The sequence below is a fragment of the Salmo salar genome, chromosome 14 (assembly GCF_965601325.2).
Source record: "Salmo salar chromosome 14, fSalSal1, whole genome shotgun sequence".
NCBI classification, from domain to species: Eukaryota; Metazoa; Chordata; class Actinopteri; order Salmoniformes; family Salmonidae; genus Salmo; species Salmo salar.
The window spans coordinates 37,508,211-37,527,969 of NC_138304.1; the positions used below are offsets into that span (position 1 = coordinate 37,508,211).

General features: G+C 44.2%; 2 protein-coding genes across 2 annotated transcripts; both read left to right on the plus strand.

Moving 5' to 3' along the window:
• The first annotated feature begins 6,545 nt into the window (after nt 1-6,545).
• LOC106569425 (proteasome subunit beta type-5) lies at nt 6,546-10,110 on the plus strand. The gene has a single exon (XM_045693668.2). The coding sequence runs from the start codon at nt 6,812-6,814 to the stop codon at nt 7,973-7,975; it is 1,164 nt and encodes a 387-aa protein (XP_045549624.1). The 5' UTR covers nt 6,546-6,811; the 3' UTR covers nt 7,976-10,110.
• A 944-nt stretch (nt 10,111-11,054) lies between these two features.
• Nucleotides 11,055-17,648, plus strand: LOC106569426 (proteasome subunit beta type-5-like). Its single transcript, XM_014140774.3, has 3 exons — nt 11,055-11,339; nt 11,961-12,267; nt 16,995-17,648. The coding sequence occupies exons 1-3, from the start codon at nt 11,115-11,117 to the stop codon at nt 17,279-17,281; spliced, it is 819 nt and encodes a 272-aa protein (XP_013996249.1). The 5' UTR covers nt 11,055-11,114; the 3' UTR covers nt 17,282-17,648.
• Nucleotides 17,649-19,759: the final 2,111 nt, after the last annotated feature.

Consider the following 19,759-nt stretch of genomic DNA (forward strand, 5'->3'; position numbering starts at 1 on the left):
GTCAGAATGCACTCCCAGGACTGCTACTTCCACAAGAAATGTTGTTTTTGTTCCAAATAATGCATATTTATGTCCAAATACCTCTGTTTTGTTCGTGCGTACAGATAACTTATCCAAAGGCATAACGCGCGAGTGCGGAACGAGAGACGAAAAGTCAAAATGTTCCATTACCATTTTTAGAAGCATGTCAAACACTGTTTAAAATCAATCTTTATGGTATTTTTAACGTAAAATTGCGATAATATTCCAACTGGACAATAGCATATTCATTCAAGAAGAAGAAGGAGGGGCGCGCTCGCGGAACCGAGCATATCCAATCCCTTTGTTGCCAGGCAGACCACTCAGTAACTGAGTTCCTATACTCTGCCCAGTGACAGGAAAATCCTTAAACCACTTTCTGAATGCTTTAGACAGCCAATGGAAGCCTTAGGAAGTGCAACGTCACCCTACAGACACTGGAGCTTCGATAGAGAATCAAAAGAAGAACTACAATTCTCAGACTTTTCACTTCCTGCTTGGATTTTTCTCAGGTTTTTGCCCGCCATATGAGTTCTGTTATACTCACAGACACCATTCAAACAGTTTTAGAAACTTCAGAGTGTTTTCCATCCAAATCTACTAATAATATGCATATTCTCGTTTCTCGGCCAGAGTAGTAACCTGTTTAAATTGGGTACGTTTTTCATCCGGCCGTGAAAATACTGCCCCCTAGCCCAGACAGGTTTAACCAACAATGCAGTTTTAAGAAAAGACCTAAACAAAAGTAAGAGATAAGAATAACAAATAATTAAAAAGCAGCAGTAAATAACAATAGCGAGGCTATAAACAGGGGGTACCGGTAGAGAGTCAATGTGTCAATGTGCAGGGGCACCGGTGTCGAGGTAATTGACTGCACGACCCCAACACCATCATTAAGTTTGCTGATAACACAACAGTGGTAGGCCTGATCACTGACAATGACGAGACATTGTACATGTAGGTAGAATTATTAAAGCCTCTTGGACCTAGACTTGGAGCTCCGGTACCGCTTGCAGTGCGGTAGAATAGAGAACAGTCTATGACTAGGGTGGCTGGAGTCTTTGACAATTTTTAGGGCCTTCCTCTGACATCACCTGGTATAGAGGTCCTGGATGGAAGGAAGCTTGGCTCCAGTGATTGACTGGGCCGTACGCACTACCCTCTGTAGTGATCTTGCGGTCGGAGGCCGAGCAGTTGCCATACCAGGCAGTGATGCAACCCGTCAGGATGCTCTCGATGGTGCAGCTGTAAAACCTTTTGAGGATCTGAGGACCCATGCCAAATCTTTTCAGTCTCCTGAGGGGGAATAGGTTTTGTTGTGCTCTCTTCATGACTGTCTTGGTGTGCTTGAACCATGTTAGTTTGTTGGTGATGTGGACGCCAAGGAACTTGAAGCTCTCAACCTGCTCCACTACAGCCCCGACAATGAGAATGGAGGCATGCTCAGTCCTTTTCCTGTAGTCCACAATCATCTCCTTTGTCTTGATCACGATAAGGGACAGGTTGTTGTCCTTGCACCACACGGTCATGTCTCTGACCTCCTCCCTATAGGCTGTCTCATTGTAGTCGGTGATCAGGCCTTCCACTGTTGTGTCATCAGAAAACTTAATGATGGTGTTGGAGTCGTGCCTGGCCGTGCAGTCATGAGTGAACAGGGAGTACAGGAGGGGACTGGGCATGCACCCCTGAGACGCCACCGTGTTGAGGATCAGCGTGGCGGATGTGTTGTTCAAAATCAAATTTATTTATATAGCCCTTCTTACATCAGCTGATATCTCAAAGTGCTGTACAGAAACCCGGCCTAAAACCACAAACAGCAAGCAATGCAGGTGTGGAAGAACTCCCTAGAAAGGCCAAAACCTAGGAAGAAACCTAGAGAGGAATCAGGCGGGGCCAGTCGTCTTCAGGCTGTGCCGGGTGGAGATTATAACAGAACATGGCCAAGATGTTCAAATGTTCATAAATGACCAGCATGGTCAGATAATAGTAATCACAGTGAACAGGTCAGGGTTCCATAGCCGCAGGCAGAACAGTTGAAACTGGAGCAGCAGTACAGCCAGGTGGACTGGGGACAACAAGGAGTCATCATGCCAGGTAGTCCTGAGGCATGGTCCTAGGGCTCAGGTCCTCCGAGAGAGAGAAAGATAATTAGAGAGAGCATACTTAAATTCACACAGGACACCGGATAAGACAGGAGAAATACTCCAGATATAACAGACTGACCCTAGCCCCCCGACACATAAACTACTGCAGCATAAATACTGGAGGCTGAGACAGGAGAGGTCAGGAGACACTGTGGCCCCATCTGATGATACCTCCGGACAGGGCCAAATAGGCAGGATATAACTCCACCCACTTTGCCAAAGCACAGCCCCCACACCACTAGAGGGATATCTTCGAACCACCAACTTACCATCCTGAGACAAGGCAGAGTATAGCCCACAAAGATCTCCGCCACGGCACAACCCAAGGGGGGTGCCAACCCAGACAGGAAGACCATGTCAGTGACTCAACCCACTCAAGTGACGCACCCCTCTTTGGGACGGCATGAAAGAGCACCAGTAAGCCAGTGACTCAGCCCCTGTAATAGGGTTAGAGGCAGAGAATCCCAGTGGAGAGAGGGGAACCGGCCAGGCAGAGACAGCAAGGGCGGTTCATTGCTCCAGTGCCTTTCCGTTCACCTTCACACTCCTGGGCCAGACTACACTCAATCATAGGACCTACTGAAGAGATGAGTCTTCAATAAAGACTTAAAGGTTGAGACCGAGTCTACGTCTCTCACATGGGTAGGCAGACAATTTCATAAAAATGGAGCTCTATAAGAGAAAGCCCTCCCTCCAGCTGTTTGCTTAGAAATTCTAGGGACAATTAGGAGGCCTGCGTCTTGTGACCGTAGCTTACGTGTAGGTATGTACGGCAGGAGCAAATCGGAAAGATAGGTAGGAGCAAGCCCATGTAATGCTTTGTAGGTTAGCAGTAAAACCTTGAAATCAGTCCTTGCCTTATCAGGAAGCCAGTGTAGGGAGGCTAGAACTGGAGTAATACGATCACATTTTTTGGTTCTAGTCAGGATTCTAGCAGCCGTATTTAGCCCTAACTGAAGTTTACCTACCCCTACCACCTGGGGGCGGCCCATCAGGAAGTCCAGGATCCAGTTGCATAGGGAGGTGTTTATTTCCATGGTCCTTAGCTTAGTGATGAGCTTTGGGGGCACTATGGTGTTGAACGCTGAGCTGTAGTCAATTAATAGCATTCTCACATAGGAGTTCCTTTTGTCCACGTGGGAAAGGGCAGTGTGGATGTAACAGTGTAGGTTCCGTCCTTCTCTTCGCCCCAACCCGGGCTCGAACCAGGGACCCTTGCACACATCAACAACTGACACCCACCGAAGCATCGTTACCCATCGCGCCACAAAAGCCGCGGCCCTTGCAACGCAAGGGGAAACCCTACTTCAAGTCTCAGAGCGAGCGACGTCACTGATTGAAACGCTATTAGCGCGCACCACCGCTAACTAACTAGCCATTTCACATCGGTTACATGGAGTGCAATAGAGATTGCATCATCTGTGGATCTGTTGGTGCGGTATGCAAATTGGAGTGGGTCTAGGGTTTCTGGGATAATGGTGTTGATGTAAGCCATGACCAGCCTTTCAAAGCATTTCATGGCTACAGACGTGAATGCTACGGGTCGGTAGTCATTAAGGCAGGTTACCTTAGTGTTCTTGGGCACAGGGACTATGGTGGTCTGCTTGAAACATGTTGGTATTACAGACTCAGACAGGGAGAGATTGAAAATGTCAGTGAAGACACTTGCCAGTTGGTCAGCGCATGCTCGGAGTATACGTCCTGGTAATATGTCTGGCCCAGCGGCCTTGTGAATGTTGACCTGTTTAAAGGTCTTACTCACATCGGCTGCAGAGTGTGTGATCTTACAGTCGTCCGGAACAGCTGATGCTCTCATGCATGTTTCAATGTTACTTGCCTCGATGCTGGCATAGAAGTTATTTAGCTCGTTTGGTATACTCGTGTCACTGGGCAGCTCTCAGTTCAGTTTCCCTTTGTAGTCTGTAATATTTTGCAAGCCCCGCACATCCAACGAGCGTCGGAGTCGATGTAGTACAATTTGATTTTAGTCCTGTATTAACGCTTTGCCTGTTTGATGGTTTGTCGGACGGTATAGCGGGATTTCTTATAAGCTTCCAGGTTCGAGTCCCGCTCCTTGAAAGTGGCAGCTCTACCCTTTAGCTCAGTGTGAATGTTACCTGTAATCCATGGCTTCTGGTTGGGGTATGTACATACAGTCACTGTGGGGACGACGTCCTCGATGCACTTATTGATAAAGCCAGTGAATGATGTGCTGTACTCGTCAATGCCATCGGAAGAATCTCAGAACATATTCCAGTCTGTGCTAGCAAAACAGTCCTTTAGTTTAGCATCTGCTTCATCTGACCACTTTTTTATAGACTGAGTCACTGGTGCTTCCTGCTTTAATTTTTGCTTGTAAGCAGGAATCAGAAGGTTAGAGTTATGGTCAGATTTGGTCTCAAAAGTGGTCTCAAATAGTTTTTCCTCTGGTTGCACATTTAACATGCTGATAGAAATTAGGTAAAACTGATTTAAGTTTCCCCGCATTAAAGTCCCTGGCCACTAGGAGCGCCACCTCTGGATGAGCATTTCCCTGTTTGCTTATGGCGGAATACAGCTCATTGAGTGTGGTTTTAGTGCCAGCCTAAGTCTGTGGTGGTATGTAGCTACGAAAAATACAGACGAAAACTCTCTAGGTAGATAGTGTGGTCTACAGCTTATCATGAGATACTCTACCTCAGGCGAGCAAAACCTTGAGACTTCCTTAGATATCGTGCACCAGCTATTATTTGCAAATATGCATAGGCTCCTGCCCCGTGTCTTACCAGAGGCTGCTGTTCTGTCCTGCCGATAGAGTGTATAACCCAACAGCTGTATGTTCTTAATGTCGATGTTCAGCCACGACTCGGTGAAACATAAGATATTACAGTTTTTCATGTCCCATTGATAGGATATACGTGCTTTCAGTTCATTTCATTCATTTTCCAGCGATTGAACGTTAGCTATAAGAACGGAAGGCAAGGGCAGATTAGCCATTCATCTCCTGATCCTCACAAGGCATCCTGATCTCTTTCCGCAAAACCTACGTTTCCTTTTCCAGCGAATCACGGGGATCTGGGCCTGGTCCGGTGTCTGTAGTATATCCCCCGCGTCCGACTCATTGAAGAAGAACTCCTCGTCCAATTTGAGGTGAGTAATCCCAGTTCTGATGTCCAGAAGCTCTTTTCGGTCATAAGAGACGGTAGCAGCAACATTATGTACAAAAAAAGTTACGAACAACACAACATTTTTAAAAAAAATAGCATGGTTGGTTAAGAACCGATAAGATGGCAGCCCTCCCCTCCGACGCCATCTTGTATATATCCCCCTTTTCCTATGGGTTATTGTGTGTAGATAGGTAAGAAAAAAAACATTTAAACCATTTTGAATTCATGCTGCAACGCAACAAAATGTGGAATAAGTAAAGGGGCTTGAATACTTTCTGAAGGCACTGTATTTATTGGAAAGGAGCATCAAGTTCATCACCGTGCACTTTCACCACCCTGTGAAGTTCATCATAATTTATTTAATCTGTAGCCTAATAACCTGCATGCTTTCCTGAGCTGTAGTGGGAGGACCACACCACTAGTCATCGCCTGACTCCAAGTTGACTTCGATATGATGGTTAATATATCAATATTTGAGCATAAGAGCATTTGCACCGGTATTTCTCACATAATTAATTGTCTAGCGTATTTTGTTTTATCGACATTTGGAACGTTTACCGACAAGGCCTGTCGTGACATTTTTTTATGCAACATGTATTTACTCGCATAAAAAGGTTGGATGGTAAACTGGTTAGAGTTAGAAAAAAGTTTAGTCCAAATCGAATGTTAGGTACAACATTTATTTAATATTATGAGTCCTATAAATTAAAATGGCCAATTTTGGTGCAATTAATTAGCTTAATTTCTCAGAGATCAAAATATATTTCAACAATAATGTTGCATGAATGCTAATCTTATCTGTTTCTAACAACAGAAATGATTTCAGAACAATCTGAGATGGTGGGTGTCGAAATCTTCTTTTTGAAGGGTAACGACCCTTTTGTGAAGAATAATAATAATTGGATTTACCTTCAAATATAACTCACAGATATAAAATGACATTAAATGTGAAACAAAAAATGTAACAAGAGGACATGTTTATGCAAGTACAAGTGTCGCTTCACTAATGTGGCCTATTGACAAGCTGCCTCAGAATTGACCCTGTAGTGTTTGTAGAGTCGCTTCTCTATATCGTATCACCATCACAACAGAAGCACTATCATATATCGCTAAGTCAAGCTAAATGCTTGTGAGAAATATTAGTGTGTGTGTTTGTGTGCGGTTGCGCATGTGTGTGTCAGACTGCTATATAAAAACACTTAAAGTTCAGTGTCATTGTATTTGGGGAGAGAGTTGATACCAAGCAGGACTGTCATATACAAGGCTGTAAAAATGGATTTCACTGGGAGAAATTGGACAAGCCTAAGGACAGTTTCTCTGAATTATGGATTGCTCTGAGCTGTTAAATGTTATTGCCTCTCCTTATTGAGAGATTACACTGAGCATCAACCTTTTACTCAAATTCAAGGGACAGTAAATCTGTTTTTGTAGGGAGATTGAGTCTGTTTTGTGATCTTTATTGCATTGATATCTACCACAATCCGTCAGCCATAGACAATCACAATGGCTTTACAAGACGTAAGTGGCTTTCAGGACACCCCTATGTCTCACAGGTGGAACACTCCTGCCTCACTATCTGGGCCTATGGGAGATACCACTCCTCTCCTGGACATGGCTGATGAGAGGATCCTTGGTTGGGGAAGGTTTAAATCACCTGAGAGAGATGGAGGGGTCCCTCTGCGCTTTTTCATACCTACTCAGAGCTCTGTTCCTTTCCGCTGTGACAACAGACACACGTCCCTTTCTTCCCTGTCCACCTCATCACCGCCCACCCGCCGCCCATTCCCTTTGTCTCATGGAACCACTACCCTGGCCTTTGTGTTCCAAGGAGGTGTTATAGCAGCGGCAGACACACGTGCCAGCTGCTCAGGGCTTGTCGCCTGTCCCTCTGCCCAGAAGATCCTGCCCATCCACTCCCATTTACTGGTCACCACTTCAGGCAGTGGTGCAGACTGCATGCTATGGGAGAGAATCCTGGCCAGAGAGATCCGCCTTTACCAGCTACGCCACGGCCGCCGCTTGTCAATCACTGGCTCTGCCAAGCTCCTCTCTCATATGCTGCACCCCTTTAAGGGGACTGATGTGTGTGTGGCAGCCACTCTTTGTGGCTGGGATGTAGAGGAGGTTAGGATGGAGGAATTCAAGGGACAAAGAGTTGATAGGATGGGATCGGGCAGAGACGACAGCATCTCTCCAGTAAAACGGCCCCTTGAAGAGACAGGAATGTCAACTAGTGATGCTTGTAGTCAAGATGACTTGACTGACAGTGCCTGTGAGAGAACAAGACATGCAGTAACTGACGTGGACCTGACAAGATCCCCTGTCAGGGATCGTTGTGGCCCAAAGCTGTTCTATGTGTGCAGTGATGGCACCCGGCTGCAGGGAGAGCTCTTCTCGGTTGGCTCAGGTTCGCCTTATGCTTACGGAGTGCTGGATGGAGAGATGCGGTGGAGCCTGAATGAGGAGGAGGCTATCTCATTGGCCAGAGAAGCTGTGTACAGGGCCACACACAGGGATGCATATTCAGGGAACTGTGTGGACGTTTTCCACATCACTGCCCAAGGATATTGCCGAAGAGACAGGGAGGATCTGAGAGAGGAGTACCACAGAGAGAGGGAGAGGGTGCTGAACAGGGGAAAAGAAGAGAGTGCGGAAGATAAGAAATAGGGATTGATAAATAGGGAAGGGGGATGATTAGGGTTGGGGTTAGAGGGTAGGGGTAGATTTAGCCCATTCATAGCTGCTAATTACCTTTAGCGTCTATTCATGAACGTATATCTTTTGGCTGGGGGAGTTTTGTTAAGAGCACCGACGCTCGTGCTGAACATTAACATTCATCGCTTGCAGTACGGTTTTGGAAACATAAGGAACGTATCTTTTATATCAGCCATATTTCCATGTTGCAGCTCTTGTTTACAGAAAACAGATGGAAGACAGAGGCGACTACCTCTGCTAATTAGCTATCTGCGTCTCCGAACACCTGTGTGTAAACGGAAGACGGACGCCGTAATCATGTTGTCACTAAAAAATACTGTCGGCGGCAACTCTGTTAAAACCGGTTAAATAGTGTACAGTAAATGTAGCCTATATTTAGCATTTGTGAAATTATTTTGATGTGATAGGAAGGCAGAGGGCTTTATGTTTCTAGAACTGTACCGCAATTGAGAATTAATTCACGTTTAGATGGAGTATTTGGATGTTTGGACTGCCAGAGCCAATTCACCTAGAAACAGAACATGTCAGTTCCTTGTACTATAGGGAGTAATTTTATGCTCCTTTAGTTCATTCTTGGGCTAGGGTAGATTTAAGGAAAATATAAAGTAAATAGAATCATTGGCCGCTTTTTACAGAAAGTAAGGGAAATGTATGCAGAGATGGTGGGGCAGATACAGGGTGTCGGTGGAGAGGAAGAGAATGAAGAGGAAAGGTTGGCAACAAGCAAGGTATAAATTAGATGAGGGCTGCCACAGTCTGCCAGTGAGATACTACTTCTTCTTGGATTAAGTTTAACAGCGGTTGGCATCCTGCCAGTGCAATAGTGGCCGCTCTTAGCATTTGGCGTCTTCGATTCAAAGAAGACAGAAAAGAAAGATGCCGGGAGTCATGCAACATCTTTGGTCTTGACTCTAGGTGTGGGGAAGTGGAGATCAGTAGAGCGAGAGAAAATACAGAGAGGTGGAGTAAAATGGTGTGGAGTGGAGCGAAAGCTGAGTTTGATTCGCGCAGAGCGTCAAGCAAAGTTGGTGAAGATGAAAGTCCTGAATGTCAAACTGGAACAAAAAGGAAATTGTCTAAAATTGGAGTGAAGGATACGTCTATGAATGATAGTGATTTGCTTCTTTTTTGGGGGGGGTCTTATTTTGATTTGTTGTATTTCTTAAGAACAGAGGAAGATTGCAGTGGGCCTCAAAAGAATCCGGACAACAGAAGTTTCGTGCTTTGAACTTCAGAGTAGAGCACCCGCCAAAGGAGTCACCTCAAGGGTGACGATGGATGTTCATGTTGAATACCTAAGGAGAATTCCTGGTGTGGTTGGTGCCCGGCTTCTGACTTGCTGGGTGAATGGAGAAAAGAAGAAAGTCTGTTGGTCCTATTGTTTTTTCTTTTTTACAAAGAGCATCTACCTACGCATGTGAAGCTTGATTATGTAAGATAGTGTTAGAGCTTTCGTTCCCAAACCACTGCAGTGTAAGAACTGGATTGTTGTTTCAAGTGTGTGCAGACGGACAGAGTATACTGAAGAACGATGTGTAGAAGGACGACGGTGTTGCAATTGTGGTGGGGTTCATGATCCCGAGTTCCTGGAGTGAAGGAGATTGAGTTGGCAAAAGTTAGAGTAATCAATCGAATCTCCAATGCGGAGGCGATTTAAAATAATTTAGAAAACAAGTGATGCTAGTGAACTTAGGGTAGTGGATGCACCACAGCCTGTAGTAAAAGTTTGCTGCCAGACAAACAATACCCTGTGTGTTAAAAAGGTAGAGTTCATGGCCACAGTTATAAACTGTACGACTCAAGTCTCAAAGAAGTCTATAAAACTGGACATTGTGGCTGCGGCAGGAAAGTTTTTGGGACATAAGGATTTTACATCTGAAGACATGCAAGGGGTACTGGTGCCAGAAGAAGGCCGGCCCTCCGAGGCTCCCCTTGAGCCTGTGTAGGGATCAGATCTATACATTTTTTTTAACAGTAAAGTTGTTTGATTTAATACAATTTTAGGTACACACTACCATTCAAAAGTTTGGGGTCACTTAGAAATGTCCTTGTTTTTGAAAGAAAAGCACATTTTTTTTGTCCATTAAAATAACATAAAATTCATCCAAAATGCAGTGTAGATATTGCTAATGTTGTAAATGACTATTGTAGCTGGAAACGGATGGTTTTTAATGGAATATCTACATAGGTGTACAGAGGCCCATTATCAGCAACTATCACTCATGTGTTCCAATGGCACACTGTGTTAGCTAATCCAAGTTGATCATTTTAAAGGCTAATTGATCATTAGAAAACACTTTTGAAATTATGTTAGCACAGCTGAAAACTGTTGTTCTGATTAAATAAGCAATAAAACTGGCCTTCTTTAGACTAGTTCAGTATCTGGAGTATCAGCATTTGTGGGTTCGATTACAGGCTCAAAATGACCAGAAACAGAGACCTTTCTTCTGAAACTCGTCAGTCTATTCTTGTTCTGAGAAATGAAGGCTTTTCCATGAGAGAAATTGCCAAGAAACTGAAGATCTCGTACAATGCTGTGTACTACTCTCTTTACAGAACAGTGCAAACTGGCTCTAACCCGAATAGAAAGAGGAGTTTGAGAAACAGACGCCTCACAAGTCCTCAACTGGCAGCTTAATTAAATAGTACACTCACAACACCAGTCTCAACATCAACAGTGAAGAAGCGACTCCGGGATTTCTCGCATGGAATAGCCTTCATTTCTTAGAACAAGATAATGGGGCTCTGTACGCCTATGTAGATATTCCATAAAAAGTCAGCCGTTTCCAGCTACAATAGTCATTTACAATATTAGCAATGTCTACACTGTATTTCTGATCAATTTGATGTTATTTTAATGGACAAAAAATTAGCTTTTCTTTCAAAAACAAGGACATTTCTAATTGACCCCAAACTTTTGAATGGTATATATAAATCCCAGACTCGGTAGTACCGTTCAAAAGTTAGAAAGTGTTATCCTCTTTTCATCCCGTACAGTAGATGGCGGGATGCACATTCAATTGTGCAATCGCAAAAATACCATAGAAGAAGAAGACGTGCGTGTCGGTTGAGCTCCAAAACACTTTCAAAGATGGCGTTGTCTAGTGTTTTGCAGGGTGAGTCTGCGGATTTTTCATTTAGTAATGACCGGGCTTTTTCATTTGGTTGTGGGTTCGGTCAGACCGACTTGGGATTTGGGGCTGCACCGGGCGACAGACTTAATTTTGCCATAAAAGCTTCACTCGGCCCTGACGACAAGGACGGCCCGGAGAGGAAAATAGAATTTCTCCATGGGACTACCACCTTGGCTTTCAAAGTAAATTGAGATTGCTAGTTAAAGCCTATTTTTTTAAAATGTAAAATAACTCACACATTAACTAAAATGATATCCGTGATATTGTATTTGATATCACCTATATCTAGATATATTGGTGAAGTGTTGAGTTTCTTGCTGTGTCTGTTTTCAGTTTTCTTGATGGTTAGCTAGCTTATGTTAGCCAGCCAGTTAGCGTGCTAATTGTGCTTTATCATTGCCAACGCTAGCCAAGCTTGCAAGCTAGCTATTTAAATAACTGCTTACAGTAGCTTGACAACACTGACAGTTCTTCAGCTAGATTACAAGTTTGCTTTATCCAAATGTGTCACATACTAGCTAGTAGCCACAGTAGTGTATTTGCTTGGCATTTGTCAGTACTTTTAATTGCACTTAGTTAGTTACGTAGTCCTATCCAGGGCAAAAGTTACTTGCTAAGTATACATTACATACTGGCCTAAACTTTGTTCATGAGAATTTGTATCCTTCTAAAAGTGATGGATCAACCTCTCTGTAGCAGAAATAAACTATCAACGGACAGCCAGTAAGGCCACCAATCTCTCAAGTCAAGTGCAGCTGGCCCTCCCTAACTAACCTGAAATCCCATTTGTCATTATTCCACAGTTCCAACATGGTGTCATCGTGGCGGTGGACTCTCGGGCCACAGCTGGCGCCTACATCGCCTCTCAGACTGTAAAGAAGGTTATAGAGATTAACCCGTACCTGCTGGGCACCATGGCTGGAGGTGCAGCTGACTGCAGCTTCTGGGAGCGCCTGCTGGCCCGCCAGTGTCGCGTCTATGAGCTTCGCAACAAGGAGCGCATCTCTGTGGCAGCTGCCTCCAAGCTTCTGGCCAATATGGTGTACCAGTATAAAGGCATGGGCCTCAGCATGGGCACCATGGTGTGTGGTTGGGACAAGAGGGGGCCAGGTAATTAAAACTCCTACACTCTGAGCACACGTGTTACCACAATTGACGTAGCTATGTTACAGTGGAACCCCAGTCATACCTGTACATGTATTTATTTACACTATGATCCGGTGAACTAGCCAACTATGTAAACACTGTTTTCCCATACTCATACCAAAGGTAGGCAACATACAGCATGAGTTAGTAGCTGCTCAGAGTATGAGGTGTGTGTGTGTGTGTGTGTGTGTGTGTGTGTGTGTGTGTGTGTGTGTGTGTGTGTGTGTGTGTGTGTGTGTGTGTGTGTGTGTGTGTGTGTGTGTGTGTGTGTGTGTGTGTGTGTGTGTGTGTGTGTGTGTATATATATATCACACACACACCTTTTTTTGTTGTTGTGGTTCATAATAGTTAGTAGGGATTGAGCGAACTTCTCCTGTCTCTGCTGCTTGTGAAAATGTTTACAACACATCAGCTGTCAACAGTTACCAACACAGTTCAGAAAGTAGGCTAAGTACTGGATTGAGTGCATTTTGGTTGTCTCCCACTAGATGGCATTGGTGTCACACTTGCTTACTTTTGTGGATTTGACTTGTGTTTTTAGATGCTGTGAGGTAAGAGTCAGTAGTCAACATTACAGTACATGAGGTGTGCTTAAAGAAGGCTGCACCGTGACGCTGTGATGGGAGATTGATAGGGCTGGGACTGTGGGCCAGGGAGAGCCGGCGTGGTGATTGACGCAAGGTCTTGGCCCGGACAATTGGTTCGCATGCATAAAGTGGTTCTGCTTGATCGATGAGCTTTGTTCAGAGTGGGGAGTATGTGTGGACTTCCAGACTGCCTGGGACCTAGGTGACTCGTATTAAATCCTGCAATCAATTGCGTGAATAATGATCCCACTATAAGTGCAATAGGAATGGCGGCAGCTACAATGCCAGTGATTGAATGGAGAGGTAAATGTCATCTAAATTAAATCAATCTCGATTAAGAGAAAGCTCATTAGCGGCTACAATGATGTCAAGCACTGTTATTCTGGTGATTAAGTGTCTTAAGTGGCACAAGAAATATATCTAATAAAGTATGTTAAGATCTTGACTAATATGACTGTAATAACATTCAATGCCATGACTCTCATATGGTCAACAGGCTTAGTGCCTGGCTGCTAGATGGTGTGAGTTAACGCACTCCTCTCGTGGTCGTGTTCTGTCACCTCTGTCTCTGGCTTCTAGGACACAAATCGTCTCATGTTTTGTGATCAGTGGACTTAAAGTAACTGTCCAGTGAAAAGCTCACTTTTAAAAGTTCATATTCTGTTAACTCGTATCCAAATGATGTTGTTGACTCGTACTATACTCCTATTTGTGGCTAAAGCATAACTTGGTGAAAGAGAACCACTTCAAAAGCAAGAATATTTTTAATGACACACATTCTGTACGCCCACACCATTCCAACACAATTAACATACTTAATTACAATTTTTGGGGGGAAGGAAAACTTTCACTCGTAATTATATTTCAAAGAAATCTGGGAACATTGAACAGTTACTATTAAAAGGGTAAGCGTCATAAAATGGAGAGAGACTAGATGATACATTGACGGCCAAGTTAATGCACTGTAATACCAAACCACGTAGGCTCCTGAAGTGAGTGAGTCAGTGGATTTGCACAGGTAGCAGGAGCTGCACAGTATAGGTAAGCTGCTGTTCCCTAGTGAGTGTGAGGCTGAGCATCTGTTTTTGAAGCCCCTGGCCTCCTTTCCCTTAGAGCGGAGCCAGTGATGTGTTTAAGTGAGACAGACACATTCAGACAGACACTCTGCTCGTCCATCTGATGCCAGCCCCTGCTCTTCTGAATGCTGTCACTCTGATGTTCCTCATCGCTGACATGAAAAAGAGCTAGAGCTTAACCGCCTGTCACCTAACTGGTGGAGGCGCTATGCCGGAACGTTCCGCCGCTCGCAGCCCGCCGCCTTCCTGCAGGTTTATGTGGGCTCATGAATTTAAGCCCTTTTGTTCTGCCATGATGAGCGTCCCCCTCTTCCCTCATCTTCTGTGCCGCTTCTCAGTGACGCATTCTCCCTCCCCCTCCGTCATCCCAATCTTCATTCCTGCGTTCTCTACATAGATCCCAGGTGTGTTATGGATGTGGAGGTGTTGGTGCTTTTATCCCTGCCTGGCCCTGAAGAGCCACCCTCCTCCTTGCCTCTTTGCATGAGTGGCTGCCTTTAGAAAAGTCTCTTCTATTACATTTTTAACCAGTCCTCCTCAGTCTTCAGTCGCAGCTCCAAAATGGCAAATTATCCTGGCGCATAGGCAGGAGCTTAGTGATTATCAGAGGGAGCTAACGACGCGTATAGAAGGTGCAATTTGCCAGTTGAAAGCAATTGTGACTTCTTAGAGCAATGTCTTAAAGACGTGTGCTTTAATAGGCTGTCCTTAACTGGCCTGGGAGCTGTACTCTGTAGCCTATCACTGGGAGGGTGTGTGTGTGTGATTCACAATTATCATAGGTTCACATTTTGCCGGTGTTGAGAGAACAGGCCTTTTCCCTCCCTGATTCATCATCTGTAGGTTGGCTCTCTAGTGGAACAACACAGGCTGGTGGGGCTAGTCACTGCTGCTGCGTCACTGTGATCAAGCCCTCTGCGTGTGTCACATTGGGGAACAAACTGTCTCACAAGTCATCCTTGCAAATACACCAGCCTGAATGTTGTGTGTGTATGTGTGCTTGCATTATCAAGTGTAGCATGTGCGAGTGTGTAAATATGGTTGTGATTTTGTTCTTTCGTTTTTCCATATTTCCTCTGAGTTCGGGTCACCTGCTTGGCCCGGTATGGGTCGATAGTTAATTTGGGTGTGTTGGGAGGGATCAATAAGGCCTAGAGCAGCGCCCCGGGGTAGACAGGCAGGCAGTGTGTCGGGATGTGCCTCGTCAGCAGGTTCTGCTGGGCTTGGTTTACTCTGAGAGGATGCAGCTGTTCACATTCCCTCTGGAGGGCACCGCATGGTGTGTGCACTTGGATCTATTACGTGTTTGTGTGTGTGAGAGAAGTGTGTGTGTGGATGGTAGGGCTGTCCCTAACAATTTTTTTTTTTATCTTGGTCGACCGAGAGTTGTCTGTTCTTTCAACCAAGCGATTGGTAAACATTTTAAAAAGTGTATTTTTAAATATATATTTGACACATCCTATGTTTTTATAAAAATCATCTATATGTGGGCTACTGAGCTTGCCTGATGCTTTAAGCACTGTTATTTAAAAATGAAGTAAAACAAATGACTAAGAGTCCGAGATCAACATCGCCTAACCAGATGAAAAAAAACCTGTTCCCGACCCTCCTCTTCCGCTGCTGCTGGCCTTCGCAGATTCTGCCATTATGCTCATGAAGTTGCCGTTAACAGCCTACACCAGCGGTTTGGAGTGCCAAGTTATCGTACAATTTCTACTGATCTGCATGCAAGTTATGATTTATGTGCACATTTTCGTGGAACAGTTTCATTTAATTTATAGTAGTCTATATATCTCAAAATAAATCTGGTTCAAGTTTGTCATTGAGTGGCCCATTCAGAGACTTGTCCCAAAGCCGCTCCTGCGTTGTCTTGGCTGTGTGCTTAGGGTCGTTGTCCTGTTGGAAGTGAACCTTCGCCCCAGTCTGAAGTTTTGAGCGCTCTGGAGCAGGTTTTCATCAAGGATCTCTCTGCGCTTTGCGCCGTTCATTTTTCCCTCGAACCTGACTAGTCTCCTAGCCCCTGCCGCTGAAAAACATCCCCACAGCATGATGCTGCTACCACCATGCTTCACCATAGGGATGGTGCCAGTTTTCCTCCAGATGTGACGCTTGGCCTCTTGGTTTCATCAGACAAGATAAACTTGTTTCTTATGATCTGAGAGTCCTTTAGGTGCCTTTTGGAAAACTCCAAGCAGGCTGTTATGTGCTTTTTTACTGAGGAGTGGCTTCCATCTGGCCACTACCATAAATAACTGATTGGTGAAGTGCTGCAGAGATGATTGTCCTTCTGGAAGGTTCTCCCATCGCCCCAGAGGAACTCTGGAAATCTGTCAGTGACCATTGGGTTCTTGGACACCTCCCTGACCAAGGCCCTTCTCCTCCGATTGCTCAGTTTGACAGGCCGGCCAGCTCTAGGAAGAGTCTTGGTGGTTCCAAACTTCTTCCATTTTAAGAATGATGGAGGCCACTGTGTTCTTGGGGACCTTCAATGCAGCAGAAATGTTTTGGTACCCTTCCCCAGATCTGTGCCTCGACACAATCCTGTCTCTGAGTTCTACGAACAATTCCTTGGACCTCATGGCTTGGTTTTTGCTCTGACATGCACTGTCAACTGTGGGACCTTATGAGGTGTAGGCTACACACTAGGGCTGACCCCATTTAGTGGACAGGCTGTTGGTCAGCCGAGAATTCTTTTAGACTAGCAGTGGGAAAATAAATAAATAAATAACCCCCCCCCCAATTCGGAAAGTATTCAGGCTCCTTGACTTTCCTTATTCTAAAATGTATTAAATACATTTTTACCATCAAATCAATATAACTACACACAATACCCCATAATAACAAAGTGAAAACAGGTTAAGAATTTGCAGACTTATAAAAAATAAATGCCTTATTTACAATTTCCCTGACACAGTTCAACACCTGATTCCGAAAGTCTGTTAAATTAACCTGCTTTACCTTGCTCTCCTCCTACCCCTCCCTGAATGTCAGATGGTACAGACTGACTCCTGTCTCTCTGCCTCCTCAGGGTTGTACTACGTGGACTCGGAGGGGAACCGTGTGTGCGGGGACCTGTTTGCAGTGGGCTCTGGGTCCATGTATGCGTACGGTGTGGTGGACAGTGGGCTGAGACAGGATCTATCTGTGGAAGAGGCGTGTGAGCTGGGCCGCAGGGCTATCTACCAGGCCACGTACCGAGATGCCTACAGCGGAGGACAGGTCAACCTTTACCACGTCCACAGTGAGGGCTGGACCAGAGTGTCCCAGGAAGACGTATTGAAGCTGCACCACCAGTACCAAGAACCAAAGAAATAGAGAAGGGAGGGAGGAATGGTTGAAGGAGATGGAGGGAGGGCGTTGTAGTTTCTCTGTCAAGAGTTTGAGAATTATAAAAATTAGGGATGGTTGATAAGGATATAGCAATCATTTTCTTCTGTTTTGGATTACTTTCACTTACACGTCCGTTATGGTTTACTTTCAGATATGTTCCTAGCTAATTTAAATGTTTGAACATTTTTCCCAAACAATGGGCTGCAGTTCCCCCACATGGTGTTTGATATGGGGTCTCAATATACGGCTCACTCAGTCTTGGAGTAGTCTCTCTTACCTTGTTATAGCTCTACTTTGTAACCACAATTGGGAAAGCAAATCTTTTCTCAATAAATCCTGAGATGTTTTTTCAGCTTGGAATGTGTTTCTTTTAATTTGTCTCCTCTTGTTTTTCCTCCTGTGTTTACTGTAGCTGTGCATGTTATTCATGTACACAACACATTCTCACCTCTGTCATTTCATATTTTTCCTTGACATTGCTCCTTTCTCCAAAATGTTCATTTTCTGTTGACATTTTGGCATCTGAGATCCTGATGTATTCTGTTCCTCTACGACAGCGACCCTTCTAACCCTGCTCTGTGATGCATTGGAGAGTAGCTGCAGTGTTTACCATTTAAACCATAGGAGTTACTAATTACATATCTATCAGTAATTGTGTTTCCTGTGTGGAATACAGTGTAACTTCCCCTCCACTGGTTTAGCAACAATTTATTTCTTTAATTGGAAGGGAAATGTATTGTTTAATTTCTCTGACACGCTTAGCTTCTCAATACTAATGTTATGTGCCGCTCTGTCACTGTGCTTTACAATGTAACGATCTGCGTTGGGCTGTGAGGCCCTTCAGCGGTTTTATGGGCAGGAAACAATGGCAATGGGTAGACGTTTAAGCCCCTGCACCTTTCAGCCAGGGTAAGAATCTAGTTTCACAGGTGGATAGTTGGCAGATGGAAAAATAAATAAATGGGATTTCAATAAATGTAAACGAGCCTTTCTTTCCAGCGCTCTGCTCTGAGTAAAATGAAGAGATGCAAATTGCAACCTCACAATGGCACTGTGTGTCGAGCTGGATTCATACAGAGCATTTAACTTACTGGTTAGTGGACCACCGATGAGATGACATGGGAAGTTCATATGAGTGAGCAAAGACTATTTTAAGGATAAGCACAAGATTCATAATTCAAATATTAAACTTATCTTGGTCTTCTCTTTCCAACATGATGAACTTGAGTGTGTAGAAGAACTGGAATGGAACAAAAGCTTGTACAACATGAGGGGCCTGTGGCCAGTCATGACTGAAGGTTTCCACCAGTGGAGGAGGAACGGTTGGAACGTCCTCAGTGAATTTCCTAATTTAAATAATGAAACAAAGTTAACCTTTTAATATAAAACTATACTAAATATATTCACGTCACCAAATAATTCATTCAAATACTGTTTTGCAAGGTAGGTCTATAGTCTCAACAGCACTCTGTAGGGTAGCACGGAGGACAGCTTGTTTCCGTCCTCTAGGTACACTGACTTCAATACAAAACCTAGGAGTCTCATGGTTCTCACCCCTTTCCATGAACTTACACAGTAATTATGACAACGTCCAGAGGACGTCCTCCAACCTATCAGAGCTCTTGGAACATGAAATGACATGTCCACCCAATCAAAGGATCAGAGAATGAATCTGGTACTGAAAGCATAAGCTACAGCTAGCTAACACTGCAGTGCTTAAAATGTGGTGAGTAGTTGACTCATAGAAAGAGAAAGATAATAGTTATTTCTTTAGAACTGAAGAACCAATAGAGAGAGCTAGTTATATTTTGTAATTTTTCACATTCACGTAGTCAGTGAATGCAGCTAGCTAGTCTAGCCTCTCGAAAAAATTGATCAAACAGAGGCACCCTATGATGTAACTGCTAAACTGCTTGCTGACTGTACACTGTACTGCATGATTGTAGCGGGTTTATTAACGCGTTAGTTCTAGTTACTATGTTGACTGTGACGTTAGCTATTAGGTTGACAGCGATGTAGGCTGTGCTTAGCGGTTAGCAGTTATGATATGAAGGTTTGGCTTGGAAAGTTTTTTTTGCCTGGTCACAGACAGATGTGTTGTGCACTGAAGTTCACAAGTGAGAGGAAAAGATGAGAAGAGGAGAGCTCTTCGATGCGAGAAGGAATTATACAACGAACAAATGATCATGCTTTTTGTATTTGGCTGCTATGAAAGTGAAATGTTTGTGTGTGATCAAGGATGTATTCATTCCGCCGATTCTGTTGAAAAACTTTTCTTAAATGGAACGAAATGTTGATAAACATACTACCTGAATTTGAAACTCTTGTTTGCAACTGTTGGACTAATGATTATATCCTAGATCTGCTAGATGCAGGGAAGAGTGTGCAAGGCGGTAGTCAATGTCACTGTCACCTTGATTAATAAAATTTGTCTCAAACTACGTTGTGAACTTTCATTCATAG

Coding starts and splice junctions, on each gene's coding strand:
- LOC106569425 (XM_045693668.2), top strand. CDS start 6,812: ATGGCTTTACAAGACGTAAGTGGCTTTCAGGACACCCCTATGTCTCAC.
- LOC106569426 (XM_014140774.3), top strand. CDS start 11,115: ATGGCGTTGTCTAGTGTTTTGCAGGGTGAGTCTGCGGATTTTTCATTT. Junction 11,340..11,960: donor CTACCACCTTGGCTTTCAAA/GTAAATTGAGAT, acceptor ATTATTCCACAG/TTCCAACATGGTGTCATCGT. Junction 12,268..16,994: donor TTGGGACAAGAGGGGGCCAG/GTAATTAAAACT, acceptor CTGCCTCCTCAG/GGTTGTACTACGTGGACTCG.